Source organism: Bubalus bubalis, chromosome 14, assembly GCF_019923935.1.
Source record: "Bubalus bubalis isolate 160015118507 breed Murrah chromosome 14, NDDB_SH_1, whole genome shotgun sequence".
Lineage (NCBI taxonomy): Eukaryota > Metazoa > Chordata > Mammalia > Artiodactyla > Bovidae > Bubalus > Bubalus bubalis.
The window spans coordinates 26,133,584-26,154,893 of NC_059170.1; the positions used below are offsets into that span (position 1 = coordinate 26,133,584).

The window sequence follows — 21,310 nt, forward strand, 5'->3', positions numbered from 1 at the left end:
TGAATTGGCTACTTGTTTTAAAAACTGGCTACTGTTTTTAAACCTACTAAATTCTGTCTACCCTGTGGCTGGTCTGATGTTAAAATTTCAGACCTCTTTGGGGGGAAAAAAAAATCTTTTTTACCTCTATTAAAATACGTGGTGCCGCACCGTCCTTAATTGGGCGGGGGGAGATAAATACTTGGCACCTTGAGGAGGAGGGAGGTCATTGTTGAGAATGATCTGGAAAAGTCTCTGGTCTTTTTAAAATTGTCATTTTATCCAGTGGACAGGAAATTAATGATGGCCTCCATCTTTTTCCACTCATTATCAAATTATTTTTTTTTTTCTGCACTTCCTGCATCCGCACTGCCCATCACACTCATGCACACATACATACACGCATGCCAGGTAACCCTCTCCAAGCACTGCTCTGCGTATTCAGCATGCAGTGAGGGAGCAGCTCTTTGTCCTGAGAACATGAAGAGCCAACTGACCTAGCCTAGGGCACCTCAAAAATAGCTTCTGTGGCTCGGGAGGGGAGGGGCAAAGGAGACTGGGGGGTCGGGACCAAGTAACTGACACATGTTTGTTCATCTGTTTTTTTTAGACTATATAACCCCTAGATGATGGCTTCAATTTCTCATCTTCCCGGCTATGTCCTATCACACTTTGCATGCTGGAATTGCCCGTCTTAGGAACTTCTAATAAGAATACTATTCTGTTGTGGGGGGGTGGGGGGATGGGGCCCCAACACCTAACCTCTAAAGATAACTAAAAAAAAAAAAAAAAAAATTTAAAAAACAAACAAAAAGCAACAAAAAAAGTAATCCCTAATTGACAAATACGTAGTGTATCAACCACCCAAAGCATCTGCATAAACAGTGATTGACAGCTTACTGTACCAAAAGTTGGCATTTGAGAGCTATGACCCCTCTCTATTGAACCCACTTCCCTATTGAACCACCTCCTGTATACTTCCTAGATGCTATGCTAGATCCCTGACTGAATCCTACTAATACCTACTAACGGCCTGCTCTTCTATCTGTGACTCTGTTCTACAAGTAAAACTTAAGTATTAACAAATGTGATAAATAAAAATTCTCTGCATGTCTCAGCAATCCCTGTATCTTGCGTCTGTCTTCTGTCTTTCTTCTTTCGTCTGTCTGCCCACCAAAAAAAAAAAGCATAAAGATAAAAGGTATAGAAGTCAGTATACAACATAGCCTTCCCCTAACACATGGGGGAGGGGTGACCATCTCTTAAAATTTGAACCCAGCATATAAAGCAGCCCTGATCTCAAGCTTTATACATGTTGGGGGGGAGGGACGGTTACAAAATCCAGATGGTTCTTCCAGCCCCCACTTTTCATCCATCAGAATTCTGTATGTAGTTGATACACATTTTGGCTTTCATTACGTCAAAGACATATGAGGAACTTTATCAGAGAATGTCACAATCAATGTTAAATTCATTAAGCGATAGTAAAAATTACAGTAAACCTGCCAACCCCCGGTATAATATCTCTATCTACATAGTAATTGCTTCAATGGAGGAATTTTTGTTTTAGTATTACACACCCGAATTAGATTTCAGATTTCTATTTTAGCTGTTTTATACTTGATATACTCCCACACCTATTCACATACGTAGATGAATACTGAGCACATTCTCAGAATATCCGTATTTAAGACTGGAAGTTTTCCAATTACCATACTACTACTTAGACCAAAATATCAAACTGAATGAAAGAACCAGGTTTCTAGAAATAACTTTTCTCTTGTTCTGGGCTCATTTGGGCATTAATACCCAGACATACATAATTTTAACTATTGTGGGACCTTAAAACCAAAGCTCCAAGGCTCTCATTACCATGGAAATGGAGCTTCTTTCTAATGAATGGGAATGGGACTGTCCTGTGGGGTTTTAACTTTGAATTTTTGTGTGCAACTTGGGAACAAACACAAGTCCGTTTAAAACTCCAACATCTAAATACCTGATTTAGGCCGTATCGCCAAGTCGGGACACGATTAGGAATTTCAGAAACTCATGAACTCGCAGAAGGGTTCAGGATGAGATCCCTTTATATCGATGCTGGTTGCATTAAGAGTCGGGTTTGGGGCACAAATCTCCCACTCCTGGTTGGCAGCACAGCTCTCCTGGAGTTCTGCCTTGCAGCACTTTTATTAAAGAGCCATGAGGGGGTTCCTGGTACCATCTGTAGACTTGCACCCGCAAAACATACACCTCTTCAGCCCCTGATGAGGGCAGTACCTCTAAACTAGCTCCCCCCATTCAGATACGAGACGGGCAGGGTCTCGGAGGCCAGCTGCACCCTGGGGAAGGGATGAAATGAGCTCATTTCCAAATGAGGGCCCACCGCTCAAACGAATATGCAAAAGGCTTATTTTGAAAGGGTGAAAGGCCAAGTTCTCCGCGGGGTGGGGCTTCGCAGGCGATCACATGGCCACACACCCCAGCCCAGGAGCCACCTCCCCCTCCCCACGTGTCACTGACCTCCCGGGCTAAGCTGCTCTTGCTGTTAACATCCCCTCCCCGCGTGTCCTCTACGCTAGTGTCCTGTCGTGTCCTGCCCCTGAGGGGCTACGTGTTTAATTACCTCCATCCCAGTACTCGAGGTGAATTAACCCTGTGAATATATCAACAACCGGATTCCAGAGGTTTCTTTAAAAAACCCCCAGCAAGAAAAACATAAGCCCCGTCCCCCTCCTGCCTCTGCCACCGGGACCCTCCTCCCCTCCCCTGAGGACAGCACCTTCCATCTTTGTGACACCACTGTCACCTCCCAGGACCTGATACTCAGCATGTGTGTCGTGGGTGTGGTCCAATCCCCTAGCCCACAGGTGACCCACTCTGGGCAATACTGTGGCAAGAACACAGCCCCAAAGAACCTTCCCTGGCTGTGTTTGATGATGGACAGTGTCTGAAGACACGGGGATAAGCACAATGTCAGGGTTCTCCAGAGTCAAAGGGCCTTTACCTGTGTCCCCAGGGACCCTGAAAGTGGCTTCCACACAGACCACACCTGCCCTCCCAGGTGTGCAAGTTAAAATCAGAATTAAAAAGTGATGAAGGCACTAACATCTACTTAACTGTGGGGCATAGGCCACACCACCTCCCTCCCCTTCCCCCCATAAGTCCCAGATCTTAAAGACTTCCAGGGAGGGGTGGCAGAATTCCATTTTACTCTGTTCACATTGAGGGATCAGTGTATATTAACATCAACTAGAAATATTGGCCACTGCTGCTGGCTGCATGGAGGGACACACAGTGACTATTCCAATAAATAAAAACAGGGCCCTTAAGTCTGTAATTAACACTACCACCTACGTTTCATTCACTGCTAGTCCCTATGCTAATCCAGTGACTGAAGAAGCCCCAAGGCACACCGTGACCTTTCCCCACCTCCTTAACCCTACAATAACACTTCCCCGCCCCCACCAAAAGCTTCAGGACAGGGATGCCTGGCGTGCTGCAGTCCATGGGGTCGCAAAGAGTCAGACACAACTGAGCAACTGAACCTCCAACAGGGATGCTAATAAAGGCCAGTAGGAACTTTTAGGAAGTGCTGGTATGCAATGGGGGCCACAAGAGGGTGGAAGCCCCTCTGAATAGTAAATAACCAGTCCACACTTCTGGTACAGTAGCCACAATCCTTATCTAGATGCTTGGGGTTCTGCCCCCACTTGGGCGTGTCCTCAGGACACAATGGGTGGTTATCATTTGAAACCACCAATATTCAGGAACCTCCAACCTCAGCCCAGATCTGAACCCACCACTCCTTCAAGAACAGAATACTATTTTAGTTGGAAAGTCGTGATTGAAACGACACTGTGAGTCAACGTGATGCAATATGATTTTTTTTTTTCCTTTTCAACCCCACTGTAGTGAGAAGGCCACCAAAGTGCAGGACATCAAAAACAACCTGAAAGAGGCCATTGAAGTACGTGCCTGGTCCTTTTCTGTCCTTTCTTTTAGCCTCCCTTTCAGACAGCGCTCTCCCCTGACCTTTGCTCCATCATTTTCAGACCATCGTGGCCGCCATGAGCAACCTGGTGCCCCCTGTGGAGCTGGCCAACCCAGAGAACCAGTTCAGAGTGGATTACATTCTGAGCGTGATGAACGTGCCGGACTTTGATTTCCCTCCCGTAAGCCAAGCCTGCACCCGCTCCCCACGCCACCAGGGACCCCCCTCCCGCTACTCTGCCACAAAACTCAGTTTGCACACTGCCAGCAAAACCTAGTTCTTTGACACTGTTAGGAAACAGTTAACCCATTAAGAATCCTTATTCTTTAAAATGACAGCAACAGCTAGCGGTAAGCATTAGGGCTTCAGTCAAGACGGAGGAGCAGAGTCCTGTCACCCCGTGTGTAAGTCTTGACTCACTCCTCTCCACAGGTAAACATCCCAGTTCAATACCACCATTCCCACTGCACTGGACTGCAAATTTTCACAGAAGAAAAAGTCATGACTTGTGGCAGCCTTAATTATTCCCTTATACACATCTTGTGACCAAGTACTGTATGTTGCGTATGGCACAGAAATGCTAATCGTCTAGCTGATTGAAACTATTCTGAGATACCAAGGAATGAGAGATGAAGTGCCAGCTCTGAGTTTTATAAATGGGAGATATTCTCATTTTAAACAATTTGCCATTTAACTTTTATTAATTTTTTTTTTCTAAAATCAGTCCTTGCCTTGGTCTAAATGAAGTCTTTTCTCATTAATTAAAAAAAAAATGACAAAAGGCCCTCACCTAAATGTCATCACACAGGGATTGTCTTCTGTGTTCCCTGGCTGACGTGCAGGACGCTTTTTGCACAGATTTGTCGGCTCCATAAAGAACTATTTTTAGGGAACAGAGAACTGCCCATGCCCTAAGCATATATGTTTTGACCCTTAGTGAGGGAAGAATAGTTTATAAGAGGGGAACAGGAAACAAGATGGAAAGATGGGCAAGTTTATAAGGTCCAGAAGGAAAAGACTCGTCTGCAGCAAAAACAATGACTTATTGTCGCCTTTTGTCAGGATTTCGTGGGAATTTGTGTTTGTATATTTTAAATGGGTTTGGCTGCAAACTTCTATCCAGGAAGCAGTATTAATAAGTATGGCTAGGTAAATTCTCTTAAATAGGAAAAAATAAAAGAAGAGTCAAGCAGTAAACAGCATACATAATGCCCAACACAGACTCTTCTGTGGTTCTGTAGCTCTAATAGAAAAAAAAACGTGGCCCATTAAAAATGCACCAGGATGGTGACCCTTAAGCGTTGTCCCATTTAGCTTTTGACCCTTTTCTTGCTGCATTCACATTGCAGAAAAACCTTTTCTTCCCTTGTAAGGGGAGATTGCCCCCATATGATTAAAAATGTTTTTACGTCAAATGACATATGAACCGTGACCTATTGGAGTTTAAAATCAGGCAGAGGTCATTTGCTCCTTTGATTGATAGGCATTGACTGGCATGGTCAGATTTGCCAATGGCTCCCAATTATAATATTTTTGCTAAAATTCGCATTTTCCTGGAAGGAAAATTGCGGTCTCACCACATCTTCATAAGTGAGACGTGTTATCTCCATGATATCAAATCATTTATTGGCAAAGTCTCCTAATCAGCTTGTATTCCTCCTAGGTAAGCAATTGGGTGAAGAAAGAAACTTATTCAGTACTTTAGTTTGGCCCGTCATCCCATTCCCAAAAAGTATAGGATGAAAACTACCCAAGACCAGTAATCCACAATAAGAGATCAGCTGGTCTCAATTTCGAAATACGTGTAGCACGCTGAAGTTCTTTATGAACACTCACTCCTTAGTTTGCCTCGAAACAGGGAATAATTGCACCCAGGGTTGGTGGCAGGGTGAACTCTGGTCTCAGTGACTGGGAGCAGCCCCCGTGTCTAAACATTCCCTCTCTTGTTCACTTCCAGGAATTCTACGAGCATGCCAAGGCTCTCTGGGAGGATGAAGGGGTGCGTGCCTGCTATGAGCGCTCCAACGAGTACCAGCTGATTGACTGCGCCCAGTAGTAAGTACACGGTCTCTACAGCAGCGTGCGCGCGCGTGCGCGCGCACACACACACACAAACGCATAGAGAACATCCTAAAAACCACAACTCACACTGTTCAAGTTACTTCTTTTCAGAGAAGCCAGCCAGTTATCCCCACCTGCAGTTTGAAAGTTCTAGTCTGATTCACTGGTTTTATAAAGCCCTTAATTGCGCTTTTTAGTGCAGTGACATTATTTTTATACAAACAGGTAATGCCTGGTAGAGCAAAATGATAATTACCTGCAGTAAAGTGATGTTCATAATTAATTACCTTGAAGTAATTAATTTAATTGACCTCCAAGCATGTGGGGAGATAGGACGGCTTTCACACTTTGGATAAGGTAGAAGTATTATATTTTATTGCTGTAATTTAAAACGTGACAAAGAGGAACAGTGTGGCAAAAACATGCCTCCCCCTTCCTTCATGGCCAGTCCGTTGCTTTGCCGTTTCCTCTATCAGGGAAGTGACTGTAGTGGCTGCCAGAGTCCAGTATGTCTAGTTCATCTAGAGTTGGGTATTGTGTTGAATTCCATTTCCTATCCTTATTGATTCATTCACACTGGGCTTAATTTGAGGATGCTCCCCCCATGGGGTCCTTGCTGTGTCCCTTCATGGGCTCTCTTCCAGTGGATGTGATAAACACAGCTGGAAAGTTGCCTTTTAAATAGTTTACGACCTTCCTTATCCTGTACATAACATAGCAAATATGTGATGTTCAGAGCCATAAAAGATATTTTAAAGGTATCGTTTGTTTGCTGATGTTGCACAAATGTACTCAGCGGTCTCAGTTATCATATATTCTCAAGTTGGATTGTCTTTTATGACTGGGGGAAGGGCAAGAGATATTTGTGATGTTTCAGCCTCTCTTACGTAAGTAACTGCAACACACACAATTTTGCTATTGAAAATATTAAGTAACCAGGAACATGGTACCCGGCTGGCTCACAAAAAGCTAAAACTGCATTACTTAGGAGCCCCACGCCTGAGGAACTTAGGAAAACCACTTGAAAAAACAGGAGGCAGGAAGAGGTGGCAGCACTCCACTGCAAACACAAAGCAAGGCCCAGACGCTGTTATCTACTCGAGCGCTTATGTTAGGGCTGTGACGCCTGTCAGTTTCTCTCTCCCTGACCCTGCTTTCCCATTGGAAGTGCGTTTCATTCTTTTCAATTGTCACACATATAGCTGTTTTGTGATTTCATATACAAGCAAATCTGTATATTTTTTCAACAAGTAAGAAAAAAAAAAGTCCATCTTGGCCAGTCTCTGTGACCACCCCCCCCCAACCCCCACCCCCTCTTCAACAAAGTCTCTGATTTTCTCAAAAGTTTGAGCTTAAAGCTGGAAGTGCTAATTATAGTAAGGCAAAACAAATGGAAATCCTGGAATTGTTTGCCTTTTGTAGTTTGGATCCAAGTCAGAAGTACAGGTACAAGATTAGAAGGATTTAACCACCCCAGTTTGGAGTGCTCTGGGAGGGGGGAGGGTGTAACAACTTCATTAATTAACAGTTTAGCCAGCTTTTTTTTTTTTTTTTTAATCTCACACCATTTAAAAGTTTTTTGTTGTTATTGTTTTTTAAAGCAACACTCAATTACTCCTCCAACTTTATCTGAAAAAGGCAACATTTGCAGTTTATGGAAAGTTTTAAGGAAACTCTAAGAAAAAGAGAACACAGCTCAAATTTTATAAAATGTCTTCCCCAGCCCGATGATTGGAAAGCAGCTCTGCCCCTGCAGTGACCAGTGTGTGTCTGGTTTCACTGCCTTTATGTTAAAAAGTTGATCTACTGCTATCTTGCCCATTTCTTAAGGTGCCTGTTTTTATTTGTTGAGCCCGGCTTTGGCTGGCCCCACTCCAGATGTCTCTCTCACAAGATTTGGTGCTGATGATCTATTTTTAGAACTGTGGTTCTGTTGCCATGGCAACATGCTGGCGGCCAGGGCGGCTGGGGAGCTATTTCTGGACTGGTACTGTAATGTAAGACTGATTGGGCAAGTTAGTATATCCTCTAAGCCAGACTAACTTTAAACTGGTAAAAAGGAAGGAGGAAAGAAGAAAAAAAAAAAAAGTACAGAATTTCTTTAAATAGACTTTTCTTTGTGATTTTTCTTCTCTGATTAGCCCACTTAAAATAATTCCAGACCCCTCCCCCCAAGGGGGAAAAAGAAAAAAGCTGGTTTTAACATTAACACAGTAATTAGTGTTTTAAAAGTTATTTTCCTAACAGTGTTATCTAGTCTGGCAACACAAGCAAGGTACTTTTTGCTTTGGGAACAGTGTAGAGCTGTGGAAAGGGAGGTAGAAAACACTGCTTTTCCCCTATAAAGCTTTCTCATCGTTAAGGATGGCCCCTAAGATCTCCACCCCTCCACTGTGCAGGCTCCCAGCCTGAATAAGGGCCCCTAACCTGGGTGGCTGTGAGGGTTTTTGAAAACGCTAAAGTTTAATATCTGGACTGTGCTATTTCATAGACAAAGTAGAACGGAAGGGAACGTTGTGTCTGTTTCCTGTTCAGTGTGGTAAGGGCCCGGCCCCTTCTTACAAGTAGAAGGAAGGGATACCCTTTCTGAGTAACTCAGACAATCTCATTTTCATTAGTCTCTTGGGAGGGAAAAAAATCCTTGCTGCTCTTAAGTGTGCCATTTTTTTTTCCATTTTTTAAAACTCGGCATGACAGGAAGGGTACAATTTTCATCCTACTTGCCATTTTAATCAAAGCCAAACAATTTGAATTTAACTCAGTCATTATCAAATGGCACAAAATCAATCAGCTGATTGATCTGCACAGAACCAGCCTTTTAAAATTAAAACAAGGCCAGGAGAGCCCACTCCTAGTTCCTGGATTCCTAGACCTACTACTGCTCAGCCAAGTACATTTATCTTATATTCTCTTTGCTTTAACCTCTCTAAAGCATAAGCTTGGAATCATAAGCTTAATGAACACAGCACAATTCCCACCGACTTAATGCCATGTAATTGTGGGGTGATCATTTCCATTAGCTGGTCTTTGCAGAGAGGCAGGAATAGTGGGTGGGCAAAGTGGCATGAGCATGTGGTCACCCTGGTGCATCTTTTTCTCCCAGCTTCCTGGACAAGATTGATGTCATCAAGCAGGATGACTACGTGCCCAGCGACCAGGTATGCACACGTTCTCACAAGCAGAGGACTCGGAGCCCTCTGTCCCAACTAATTGGCAACTCCAGATTGGCAATTATAAATGAGTTTTAGTTGGTTTCAGTGAGATCCCTTGACCCAAGATTCTGTTTTAGGATCTGCTCCGCTGCCGTGTCCTGACTTCTGGAATCTTTGAGACCAAGTTCCAGGTGGACAAAGTCAACTTCCAGTAAGTAAACGGTTCCCTTTAAAAAAAAAAAGATATCTTGACGTTCCCTCTGGTAGGGAGAGCGGTGGACCAGCGTTGGCCCTTGGAGTGACCAGGTATCATTTCTCTCCTGCAGCATGTTTGACGTGGGCGGCCAGCGCGATGAACGCCGCAAATGGATCCAATGCTTCAATGGTACGGAAGCCATGGGCTTCTCTGCTCTTTAAGGACATTTTGCTTTTCTAATGTTAAGGATCACTTTCTCTGCTAACATGCATTATGTTTGCTTTCTTGTGCTGAAGATGTGACTGCCATCATCTTCGTGGTTGCCAGCAGCAGCTACAACATGGTCATTCGGGAGGACAACCAGACCAACCGCCTGCAGGAGGCTCTGAACCTCTTCAAGAGCATCTGGAACAACAGGTTTGTGCAGTGACGCACCCCCCCCCCGCCCCCCCCATCTCCTCCCTACTGATGTCAAGGTCAATAGAAAAGAATCTTGTACAAGTTCTTGTACAAGCATCTCAAACCACTTGCAAAAAGAATACTCTCTTCCTGGGCAATAAACCCGCTTCCCTCTTTCTTAGATGGCTGCGCACCATCTCTGTGATTCTGTTCCTCAACAAGCAAGATCTGCTGGCTGAGAAAGTCCTTGCTGGAAAATCGAAGATTGAGGACTACTTTCCAGAATTTGCTCGCTACACTACTCCTGAGGATGGTACGTATGGCCTTCTGCAGTTGATTAGTGCCCATTGGTCCCACAGGGTGTTGCGTATGTTAAAGATTTCTGTTCTTGATTTTAAAAATGAATGATCTCTAAGAATGGAACTCCGCTTCCCCAGCCACCACCACCACACTACAAGGGGTCTGTAGGGGGAACAAAAGAATCTCATTCTAATTACTTAAGTAACAAAGTATTTATATTCTTGACAGCGACTCCCGAGCCCGGAGAGGACCCACGCGTGACCCGGGCCAAGTACTTCATTCGAGATGAATTTCTGGTGAGTAGAGGCTGTTGTTTACTTAATTCTAAATCTGAGGATCAAACCATCCAGTGCCTCCATGTTATTTCACTGATAGCCAGCGTGACTCTTAGGCTTTGTGCCCTTCAGTTGGGGATAGTTTCCGCATGATGTCGATAACTGGTGGGCAGAGCTTGGTAGATGACATCCCCTGGGGAGCTACTGGCGAGGGGGCGCTGACCGCGGCTCCTCTGTCCCCACAGAGAATCAGCACTGCTAGTGGAGACGGGCGCCACTACTGCTACCCTCACTTCACCTGCGCTGTGGACACCGAGAACATCCGCCGCGTGTTCAACGACTGCCGCGACATCATCCAGCGCATGCACCTCCGTCAGTATGAGCTGCTCTAAGAAGGGAACCTCCAGATTTAATTAAGGCCTTAAGCGCAATTAATTAAAAGTAAGATATAATTGTACACGCAGTTGATCACCCACCATAGGGCATGATTAACAAAGCAACCTTTCCTTTCCCTCAAGTGATTTTGCGAAACCCCCTTCACCTTACAGCTTGCTTAAATATTCCAAATTTAGAAAGCTTAAGGCGGCCTATAGATTAAGATTAAGAAAAAAAGGCCACAAATGTTCCCTTCTCTCTTTAAGTAACTAAAATAATAGCAGCAAACAGAAATAAATGAAGTAAATGAAGCAAATGAAATAAATATCGTGTTGTGCAGCATTAAAAAAATCAAAATAAAAATTAAATGTGAGCAAAGATGTGACTCCTGTGAATTATTTGCGGTTTCGAGCAAACACACACTGTTCAGGGTTTGCTGCTACTGCTAAGTCACTTCAGTCGTGTCCGACTCTGTGCAACCCCTTAGACGGCAGCCCACCAGGCTCCCCCGTCCCTGGGATTCTCCAGGCAAGAACACTGGAGTGGGTTGCCATTTCCTTCTCCAATGCATGAAAGGGAAATGTGAAAGTGAAGTCGCTCAGTCATGTCCAACTCTTCGCGACCCCATGTTCAGGGTTTGGACTACATCAAAAGTTAGGAGGCCCCCGTATTTAGGTGACAAGTCCCCAAGGTTATAAGTGGGTGTAAAATCTTGCCATACTTTTTGTTGACCTAATCTTGGGTTTCTGAAAATGATTTTCAGACAATACCAAATGTTCACCCTGTCCTCCTCCCAAACCCATGCCCTGAAGAAAACCACTAAGGTCCATCAAAAAATTCCATACTTTGATCATTGCTGCCCTATCCAAGTATTCTACCAATTTATACCTTTATATACTATCTCATGGTGTGTCTACTTACCTACTCTCCCCAGTCTGCCTTTCAGCTCTCTGTCCATCCAGCATCTCAGTTGGGTGGGAGGAATTTAGTAATGCAGTTTCGAATCAAGTGGATTTACTCAAGAAATAGTGTACAATGTATATTAAATCATCACACTGTACACACTAAATATATTAAAATTTGTCAATTATAACTCAGTAAAAATGATGGGAGGGGTGTGGGAGGTAGGGGGTCGGGAGGAATAAACCTGGTACAAAGCTATCAAATAGTTACAAACAAATGGTATAGTGATTTGGGGAAAAGTTAGGCTGGATCCCTATCTCATTCCACATGTAAATGAACTCAATGTGCAGCAAACATGTATGTTTAAATACAGAAAGTTACTTTAAAAATGGCTATCTTTACAATTAAAATCTTGGTTTATAGACGGCCTCTCTAAGTGTGACCTAAGATTTAAAAAATTTAAATGGGGGGAGGACTGTAAAAAAATTAAAATCAAATATGAGTGGGGGCAGGGGTGGGAACTACGTAAAAAGTAAGAAAGCATTCATTTCCCTAATAGGCAAAGAGCTCTTAAGCATTAATAAGCAAGCCCATCACAAAAATGGGCAAGGTACATGAACAAGCAATTTTACTTTTTAAGGTACAAATAGCTAATTACCGCTACACCTCATCTCATACACAGATGAACTCAGTAGGTCAAACACATATGTTTATATATAAAAATGTACTTTAAAAATGGTGATTTTTACAATTAAAATCTTGGTTTATAGAAGACCTCTCTAAGCGTGACCTAAGATTATAAAATATAAAGCAGGGGTGGGGAGATGGGAGAGGACTGTACATAAAATATGAATCAGGGTGGGGGTAGGGGTGGAAATTGGGTAACAATATGTAAGAAAGGATTAATTATCCTAATTAGCAAAGAGCTCTTAAGAATAAGCAAGCCATCATAAAAATGGGCAAGATACATGAACAAGCAATTTTACTTTTAAAAAAGGTACAAATAACTGTCTCTACCTCATCCCACACACAAATGAACCCAGTGTTGGTCAAACACATGTTTAAATACAAACGTACTTTTAAAATGGCAATTTTTACAATTAAAATCTTATGGAAGGCCCCTCTAAGCATGACCTCAGATTAAAAAAATATAAAATGGGGGTGGGGAGGTGGGGTGGGAGATGGCTATACAAAAGTTAAATAAGAACAGGGTTGGGGTGGAAATGGTAAAAATACGTAAGAAAGGATTAATTTCCCTAATAAGCAAAGAGCTCTTATTTAATAAGCCATCACAAAAATGGGCAAGATACACGAACAAGCAATTTTACTTTTTAAAAAAGTACAAATAACTAATTATCTCTACATTGTCCCATACACAAATGAACTCAGTGTTGGTCAAACACATATGTTTAAATACAAACATGTACTTTTAAAATGGTGATTTTTACAACTGAAATGGCCCATCTAAGCATGACCTAAAATTAAAAAAATGTATAGTGGGGGTCGGGGATGGGGTAGGAGAGGGCTGTATAAAACGTAAGATCAAATATGAATGGGGGTGGGGGTGGAGCTAGGTAAAAATACATAAGAAAGGATTAATTTTCCTAATAAGCAAAGAACCCCTAAGAATTAATAAACAAGCCATCACAAAAATGGGCATGGTATATGAACAAGCAATTTTACTTTCTAAAAAGGTATAAATAACTATCCCTACCCTCATTTCATACACAAATGGACTCAATGTGGGTCAAAAACATATATTTAAATATAAAAATATATCTTTAAAATGGCTACCTTAAAAATAAAATATTGGTTTATAGAAGGTATTTAAAAACCATAAAGGGGGGTTGGCTGAGGAGAGTGCAAAACTTAAATGTGAATGGGGGTGGGGATGGAGACTGGGTAAAAATCTGTAACAACAGGTTAATTTCCCTAATAAGCAAAGAGTTCTTAAGAATAACAAGCCCATCACAAAAATGGGCAAGGTACAGGAACAAGCAATTTTTTACTTTCTAAAAAGGTACAACTAACATTGGGGAAACCATGCAACTTTACTCATAGTGAAGTGAAATACAAATAAAAATCTTGCACCATTGCTGGGGGAGGGAATGGGCACCAGCACTCATAGGTCCCACACCAAACTCACTGAATCCTTGACGGGTCATGGCTTGGACCTGAGATCCTCTTGGGCTCCCTATAGTTCTTCATCCCCAGGCTCATCCCTTAAGCTCATGGTCACCCATGGTGTGGCTTCCTAGAAGGTTGGGAGGGAGAGACTAGCTCACCCCCAGCATCAACCACTGAACCCTCTGAAACAGGCCAAATGGGACATCAGTTAAGTTGACTCTCTACCTCAGGCCCAAACCCTACTTCCTGTTCTATTTTCCAGGTCGAATTAATCCCAGCCAATTAATCCTTAAGCTCAGTACTGCAGAGGTGAGCAAAGAGTGTGCCACTGAGGGCAAGAAAAGTAGCAAACACCCCCTATCCATTAACTTTCCCAAAGTTCCTCTGTAATATTCATTCCACATACAAATTGTGTGCTTACTAGCGAGATTTCATCACAAAATGACACTCAAAAGCAGCCCAAATGAACATACAATCGACATGAGTACTTGCTATCCAAATACAGCCAAAGACCTACCCCTTAAATTTGCATAATCCTCCAAAGCATCTCAAATAAACACTAAACCCTGGGCAACAACTACAGGACCAGCCCAGCCATAAAAACACCCAGCCAGGTAAAGTGCTGGCAGAGAAGAGTTCCCAAACCCCTCTTCCAAGATGGCCAGCCGGAGGCCCCACCCATCCAGAGAGTCTAGAACCTTCTTGGAATAATCCACATTAGGTTGCTATAGCGCTGGCCACATATCCATCACAATTAGAAAACAAACTCTCAGGCTATAGAACATGTATATGTGAAAAATGCAATCCCAGAGCCCCAGGCCCTGCTGATCAAAACTGGCAGAGACTGTGATGACGTCCAGAAGGATGGTAGTAAAAGTCACAGTTATCTAGCATCCACCGGACACCCATCAGCGCCTAACCAGGCAGCGTCCACTGTTTCCGCCTTTTTTTTACCAATGACTAAACACGGCCTAGAGAGGCCAAAGTAACTTGCCCCAAGAAAGATTAGTAAGCAGGGAAGATGGGCTTCAAATTCAGGTAGCCAAAGCCCACTGCTTGGCTGCTATCATATCCTGTAGTTCTAGACAATACAGGAAAAGAGAGAGGGTCTCCTGCTAGTCTTTCCAGGATGTCAGTTGTGGGGAGACCATGACCCATGGTCTCCATTGGATTCCATAGCCGGTGGTGATGGGGGTAGGGAGATTTGTGAGTAGGCAGCAGAGTGGAAGGGAGGAGTGCCCTCCTCCCTCAGAGTGGCACTGGACACATGCCCCCAACCCAGGGATTGAACCTGTATCTCCTATGTCTCCTGCATTGCAGGCAGATTCTTTACCACTAATAATAAACCACTAAGTGGCCTGATGAAGCTTTAGTTTGAAGAAGGTCTAGAATTTTTACCCATCTTCACTTTCAAAATTATCCCCAAAGAAATGGCCACCACAGCACAGCCCTTCTATGTCAAATGGTATTCTCTTATCATAATAGTTTCTTGGACATTTTTTGGTCTTTTTATTCCACAAATAGAGAGCAGAGAATCTATGGCAGCCACTGGGAGTTCAGCTCTCATGGGGTTTACGTCTATCAGGGGAGACATGCATTTACCAAATAAATAATTGAATTACAGATGAAGACAAGGCCTCTGGGCTAGTAAACAGGTTGGGGGCAATGGGGAATGGGAACTATTGGAGGGATTCCACTTGAGATAGAATAGCCAGGGAGGGCTTTTTGGAGGAGGAGGCTTTTCTTACTGGGATACAAAGAATAAGAAGGAGCTAGTCATTTAAGTATGAGTTACCAGTAGCAAACATCACTCTTCTTTAAAGTATTATTAGCATTTATAGAGTACTTTACTGGCACTTTACGTGCCAGACAGTGTCCTAGGCCCTTTATAGGGTTTATTCCACTTAATCATTTTGAAACCCTAGGAGGATGTACCCTATCATCCATGTAAGATGTGTGCAATCTGTTATCCCACTGAACAAAAAAAAAGGTAAAATATATCTAAAACATTGTGAATAATTTATGCAAACTATGCTTTTAACACTGGTTACACTATAAAGGTCATGCAATATTCACTTAATTAGTGTAACTGCTACTCAGGTTGCTAACAGAGAGTTGGGAAATTTAGTGTCTCTACGATTATTTTTCTGTGTACCAACATTTATATACTATGAACAGAACAGTTATCTGATTTTGCTTGTCTTGTTCTCTGTATCAGTTAGGAATGTATTCAGCCACACATAACGGAACCTGACTTGGAGTGGAACAAACAGGCTTACATCTCTCACCAAGAATTCTGGAGGTAGGTGTTTCCTGGTTTTATCTCAGCAGCTCATCAAACCGCAGAGCCAATGCCTCCACAATTCTCTTGGCTTCTGTCTCCTGGTTGCAAAATGGTATATCTTAGCCTAAAGCAGAAAGGAGAACAGGACGCCCCAATCAGCTCTTTCATCTGGAATGCACATGCTTTGTAGATGCCCTTCATTCTCTCTACCATGTGAAATATACAGAGATACCAGGATAGCAAGATAGTTAGAAGGCTAGATAAATAGCTAGCCAGCCAGCCAGCCAGAAAAGTATCTGTTCACTAACACTATTGCACATTCATGCACACACACACACGGATTTGTAATCTTTTGTTGCACGGACCTTAATGGAATATCTCCACCCAGAACCTGTTGTTTTTAAGGATTAGGGAATACAACAGGTAAAACATTCAAATCATAAAGGACTAACTTGCATAATTATAAATCAGTAAATCAGTTTGAAAGCTTGGATGAAATAGGTAATTTTCCAGAAAACATTGGTTAATCAAAATTGACTGGAGATAAACAAAAAAAAAAGACATAAGCGGACCATATAACATAGAAAAAAAAAAATTACAGAGCCTAGAGAACACCATGACCAAAGGGCTTCAGGCTCTTGTGGGAAGCTAGAGAGTTCAAGAAAATATGAAAGTGGTTTCTTGGGTGCCAGTGTCTGTTTCTTAATATAAATGCTGATTAAGCAAGCATATTCTATTTGAGAAAATTCACAGAACTATCTACCTATGATTTATTTGATTTTTTTTTCAGTAATGTATACTTAAAAAAAGAATCTAGGATGAAAGGGAAGAAAGGATTCTTTATATATAATGAGGAAATGGAAAAAGGCAGACCCAGGTAGTTATATAGGGGAATTCTACCAAACCTTTAAAGTTCAAATAATTCCAATGCTACTTAAATTATTCAAGCATATAACCAAAGGAAAATTTTCAAAATTATTTTTATAAAGTAAAACACTGATTCTAAAACATGCCAAAGATTGCATCCAAAAATAAAATTACAGACCAATCTCATTTATGAATATCAATCATAAAACTTTAAAATATAAGCAAGCAGAATCCAATATTATCCAATCTAATATTAGATTAAAAAATAAAACATCATACCAAGGTAAGATTTATTCTTTGAATTCAAGGTTGGTTCAATATTGGCAAAGCAGTAATATTTGCCAGAATTTAATACCTATTTATATTTTTTAATAATCCAATAAAATAGTGATCAATGGATGCCCCCTTAATATGATGAATTTATGTAACATATACATAACATTAATTATATTATATAAATGTTATATATAGATAAATTATTATATATGATACATCTATAAAACATATTTTTCTCCAATACTCAACAATTTACTTGATGAAGAACATCTAAAACTTTTCTACCAATGTCAGAAATAAGAGTCAAAAAAGACAAGGTTGCCTCACATTGCCATAGTATATCATTTTATTGAGCATATAAGCCAATTCAATTAGACACAAGAAAAAATTAGAGGTCTGAGAATTGGAAAGAAGTAACACACAAATGATATAATTAAATAACTTAACTCCCCCAAAAAGTACACAGAAAAACCATTCCTAAAAATTGAGAATTTAGCAAAGAACAGAGTTCTAAGATGAACATGTAAAAATCAATAGCCTTTCAAGTTTGATTTTCCTTCTGAATGATCTACCCAACAGCTGACTTGAACAACATAACAAACACATAGACACTAAGACTTAACAGATACATGCCACTGAATAAATATCATTCTCCAACGCACATGAAATATTCTCCAGGATAAATCATGTCACAAAACATATCGCAATGAATTTAACATTAAAATCATTCTAAGTATCTTTTCCATCTAAAATGGAATGAAACTAGAAATCAAAACAGTAAGAAAATGAGAAAATTCACAAATAGGTGGACACTACACACATTCTTGAACGATGATTGAGTCAAAGAGAAGATTAAAAGGAAATTTTAAAACTGTGTTGGGATAAACAAAAATGAAAATATAACACGCCATAACTTACGGGATGCAGTAAAAGCAGCACCAAGAGGAGTGTTTATAATGATGGACTCCAACATTGAAAAAGAGGAGAGACCTCAAACAAACCACATAACTTCACATCTCAAAGAACTAGAGGAAGAACAAACTCAGCTGAAAGCTACCAAAAGAAAAGATACAATAAAGATTAGAGCAGAAGTAAATCAAACAGAGGGCACAAATCAAATAGAGAATAGAAAAACGGGGGGAAACTAGGAATTGGTTTTTTGAAAATATAAACAAAACCAACAAACCCTTAGTGAAACTAACAGGGAAAAAAAGACTCAAATTTTAAAAATCAGAAATGAAAGAGGAGCCATTACAACAGATGCCTCAGCAATTAAAAATAAAAAGATAATAAGGGATTATTATGAACAATTATATGACAGTAAACTGGATAACTTAGATGAAATATATAAATTCCTAGAAACATACAACCCGCCAAAACTAAATCTAGAAGAGACAGAAATTCTGAACAGACGAATTACAAATCAAGCAGGTTGAATTAGTAATCAAATCCTTGCCAACAAAGAAAAGCCCAGGGCTAGATGGTGTCATGGATGAATTCTACTAAACATTCATAGAGAAATTCATACCGATTCTTCTTAAACTCTTCCAAAAGAACAGAGGAAGAGGGAACACTTCCAAACTCATTTTATGAGGCCAGCATCTGATACCCTGATACCAAACCCAGATAAAGACACCAAAAGAGAGAATTCCCTCGTGCCCCAGGGTAGGATTCTGCTTTCACTGCTAGGGCCTGGGTTCAATCCATAGTCAGAGAAATAAGATCCTGTAAGCCACATGGCATAGCCAAAACTACAGACCAATACCCCTGATGAACATAGATGCAAAAATCCTCAAAACACTAATGAACCAAATTTAATAATGCATTAAAAAGATCATATACCATGAACCAGTGGGATTTATCCCTGGGATATAAAGATAGTTCAGCATGAAGAGTAAAAATCACATGATCATCTCAATCAATGCAGAAAAACATTTGACAAATGTCAACATCCATTCATATTTAAAAACTCTCCTCAGGGGCTTCCCTGGTGGCTCAGTGCTAAAGAATCCGCCTGCCAATGCAGAGATGTGGGTTCAATCCCTTGTCCGGGAAGATCCCACATACCTCACAGCAACTAAGCCTGTGTGCCACAACTACTGAGCCTGTGCTCTAGAGCCCAGGAACCACAACTACAGAGCCCATGTGCCACAACCACGGAGGCCCACCTGCCCCACGTCTGTGCTCTGCAAAGAGACACCACTGCAAGAAGAAAGCCCGGCTACTGCAATGAAGGGTAGCCCCTGCTCATTGCAACTAGAGAAAAGCCCGGGCAGTAACTGAGACCCAGTACAGCAATAAATAGATAAATAAAAAAAAATTTTTTTAATCTCTCAACAAAATCAGTGTAGAAAGAACTTTCCTCAATGCAATGAGGCCACCAAGGAAAACACAGCTAATACCATAATAAATGGGGAAAAATTGAAAGCTTTTCCTCTAAGATTCAGTATAAAACAAAGATGCCCACTCTCATCTGTTTTGTTCAGCATAGTACTAGAAGTTGTAGCCAGAGTATTGGACAGGAAAAAGAAATAAAAGTCATCCAGACTGGAAGGGAGGAAGCAAAATTAATTGTGTTTGCAGATGACATGATAGTATATGTAGAAAATTCTCAAAACTCAACAAAAAACAAAAAAACTGTTAGAATTAGTATGAATTCAGTAAAGTTGCAAGATAAAAAACATATTAAAAATGAGTCTCAATTCTATACAAGCAACACATTATCCTACGAGGAAATAGATAAAACAATTCCATCACAATAGCAAGAAGGAAAAAACAACAACTTAGAAATAAACCAAAGAGTAGAAAGACTGGTACACTAAAAATTATAAACCACTGATGAAAGAACTAAAAGAAAACATAGGTGAGTGGAAAGACATCCTATTTTCATGGATTAGAAGAATATTATTAAAATGCCCGTACTACCCAAAACGGATCTATAGATTCAGCACTGCTGCTAAGTCACGTCAGTGGTGTCCGACTCTGTGCAACCCCATAGATGGCAGCCCACCAGGCTCCCGTCCCTGGGATTCTCCAGGCAACAATACTGGAGTGGGTTGCCATTTTCTTCTCCAGTGCGTGAAAGTGAAAAGTGAAAGTGAAGTCGCTCAGTCGAGTCCGACTCTTTGCGACCCCCACGGACTGTAGCCTACCAGGCTCCTCCGTCCATGGGATTTCCCAGGCAAGAGCACTGGAGTAGGGTGCCATTGCCTTCTCCTAGATTCAGCACATTCACTCTCAAAACCCCAAAGACATTCTTTACAGAAATAGAAAAAAAAATCCTAAAGTTAACATGGAACAAAAGACCCCCAAATAGCAAAAACAATTTGAATAAGATCAACAAAGCAGGGGTAACACACTTTCTTTTTAAAAATACACTACAGGGACCTCCCTGGTGGTCTCTATGGTAAGATTGTGTGCTCCTAAGGCAGGGGGCCTAAGGTTGATCCGTGGTCAGGGAACTAAATCCCACAAGCTGCAACAAGAAGATCGAAGATCCTGCATGCTGCAACTGAGATCCTGCACAGCCAAATAGATAAATATTCTAAAAAACACATTACAAATCTACAGTAATAAAAACAGTAATATATATGTAATAGATACATAATTATATAATACATACTTATTTGATATCTATTATATAATGTATATAATTATTATATATTTATATACTATATATGCCCATATAATATAATATAACTGTTTATTTTACATTATATGTATTTCATATCTATGGTTATGCTTCTATGAGTTTCACTCTGTTAGATCAATCCCACACATAAGGGAGATCACCCAGTACTTGTCTTTTTGTGTCTAGCTTATTTCACTTAGCATAATGTCATCTAGGTTCATTCACATTATCATAAACAACAGGATTTATTTTTTTTTAAGCTGAATAATATTCCATTGCATATACAATCTTTTTTAAATCCATCAGTAAATAGATCAATTTAGATTGTGTCCATATCTTAGCTATTGTGACTAATTCTGCAGTGAATGGGGGAGGGTTATCTCAAGACACTGATTGTATTTCTTTCCGCGAGTACCCAGAAGTAGGACTACCGGACCATATGGTAGCTCTATTTTTAATTTTTCAAAGAACCTCCATACTGTTTTCCATAATGGCCA

The 21,310-nt window shown here is 41.1% G+C and overlaps 2 protein-coding genes and 1 long non-coding RNA gene across 18 annotated transcripts in view; 2 read left to right on the forward strand and 1 right to left on the reverse strand.

The window, feature by feature from the left end:
* Window positions 1-3,915, forward strand: part of LOC112577614 (neuroendocrine secretory protein 55) — a 60,011-nt gene extending 56,096 nt beyond the window's left edge. The window contains exon 3 of one of the 4 annotated variants that reach the window (XM_044927807.1): window positions 3,886-3,915. The gene's annotated coding sequence lies outside the window, so the exon portion shown is untranslated. Of the gene's footprint in view, window positions 1-589; window positions 1,101-3,885 lie in introns of those variants that run through there. The other 3 variants (XM_044927808.1, XM_044927809.2, XM_044927805.1) reach the window with 3 other exon arrangements.
* The window catches only part of GNAS (GNAS complex locus), a 54,025-nt gene extending 42,922 nt beyond the window's left edge, over window positions 1-11,103 (forward strand). For 7 of the 13 annotated variants that reach the window (XM_044927799.1, XM_044927801.1, XM_006049040.3 and 4 more), the window contains 10 exons: window positions 3,886-3,943; window positions 4,029-4,148; window positions 5,925-6,022; window positions 9,132-9,186; window positions 9,318-9,391; window positions 9,507-9,565; window positions 9,673-9,793; window positions 9,958-10,088; window positions 10,304-10,371; window positions 10,596-11,103. In XM_044927799.1, the coding sequence (XP_044783734.1) occupies window positions 3,886-3,943; window positions 4,029-4,148; window positions 5,925-6,022; window positions 9,132-9,186; window positions 9,318-9,391; window positions 9,507-9,565; window positions 9,673-9,793; window positions 9,958-10,088; window positions 10,304-10,371; window positions 10,596-10,742 (931 nt within the window). In that variant the 3' untranslated portion in view covers window positions 10,743-11,103. The remainder of the gene's footprint in view (window positions 1-3,885; window positions 3,944-4,028; window positions 4,149-5,924; window positions 6,023-9,131; window positions 9,187-9,317; window positions 9,392-9,506; window positions 9,566-9,672; window positions 9,794-9,957; window positions 10,089-10,303; window positions 10,372-10,595) is intronic. The other 6 variants (XM_044927800.1, XM_044927802.1, XM_006049041.3 and 3 more) reach the window with 1 other exon arrangement.
* LOC123329192 overlaps window positions 6,603-21,310 on the reverse strand; it is a 35,360-nt gene continuing 20,652 nt past the window's right edge. Inside the window, exons 2-3 of the long non-coding RNA XR_006544510.2 lie at window positions 16,044-16,163; window positions 6,603-6,731 (exon numbers count right to left, since the gene is read on the reverse strand). This is a non-coding gene — a long non-coding RNA (uncharacterized LOC123329192). The remainder of the gene's footprint in view (window positions 6,732-16,043; window positions 16,164-21,310) is intronic.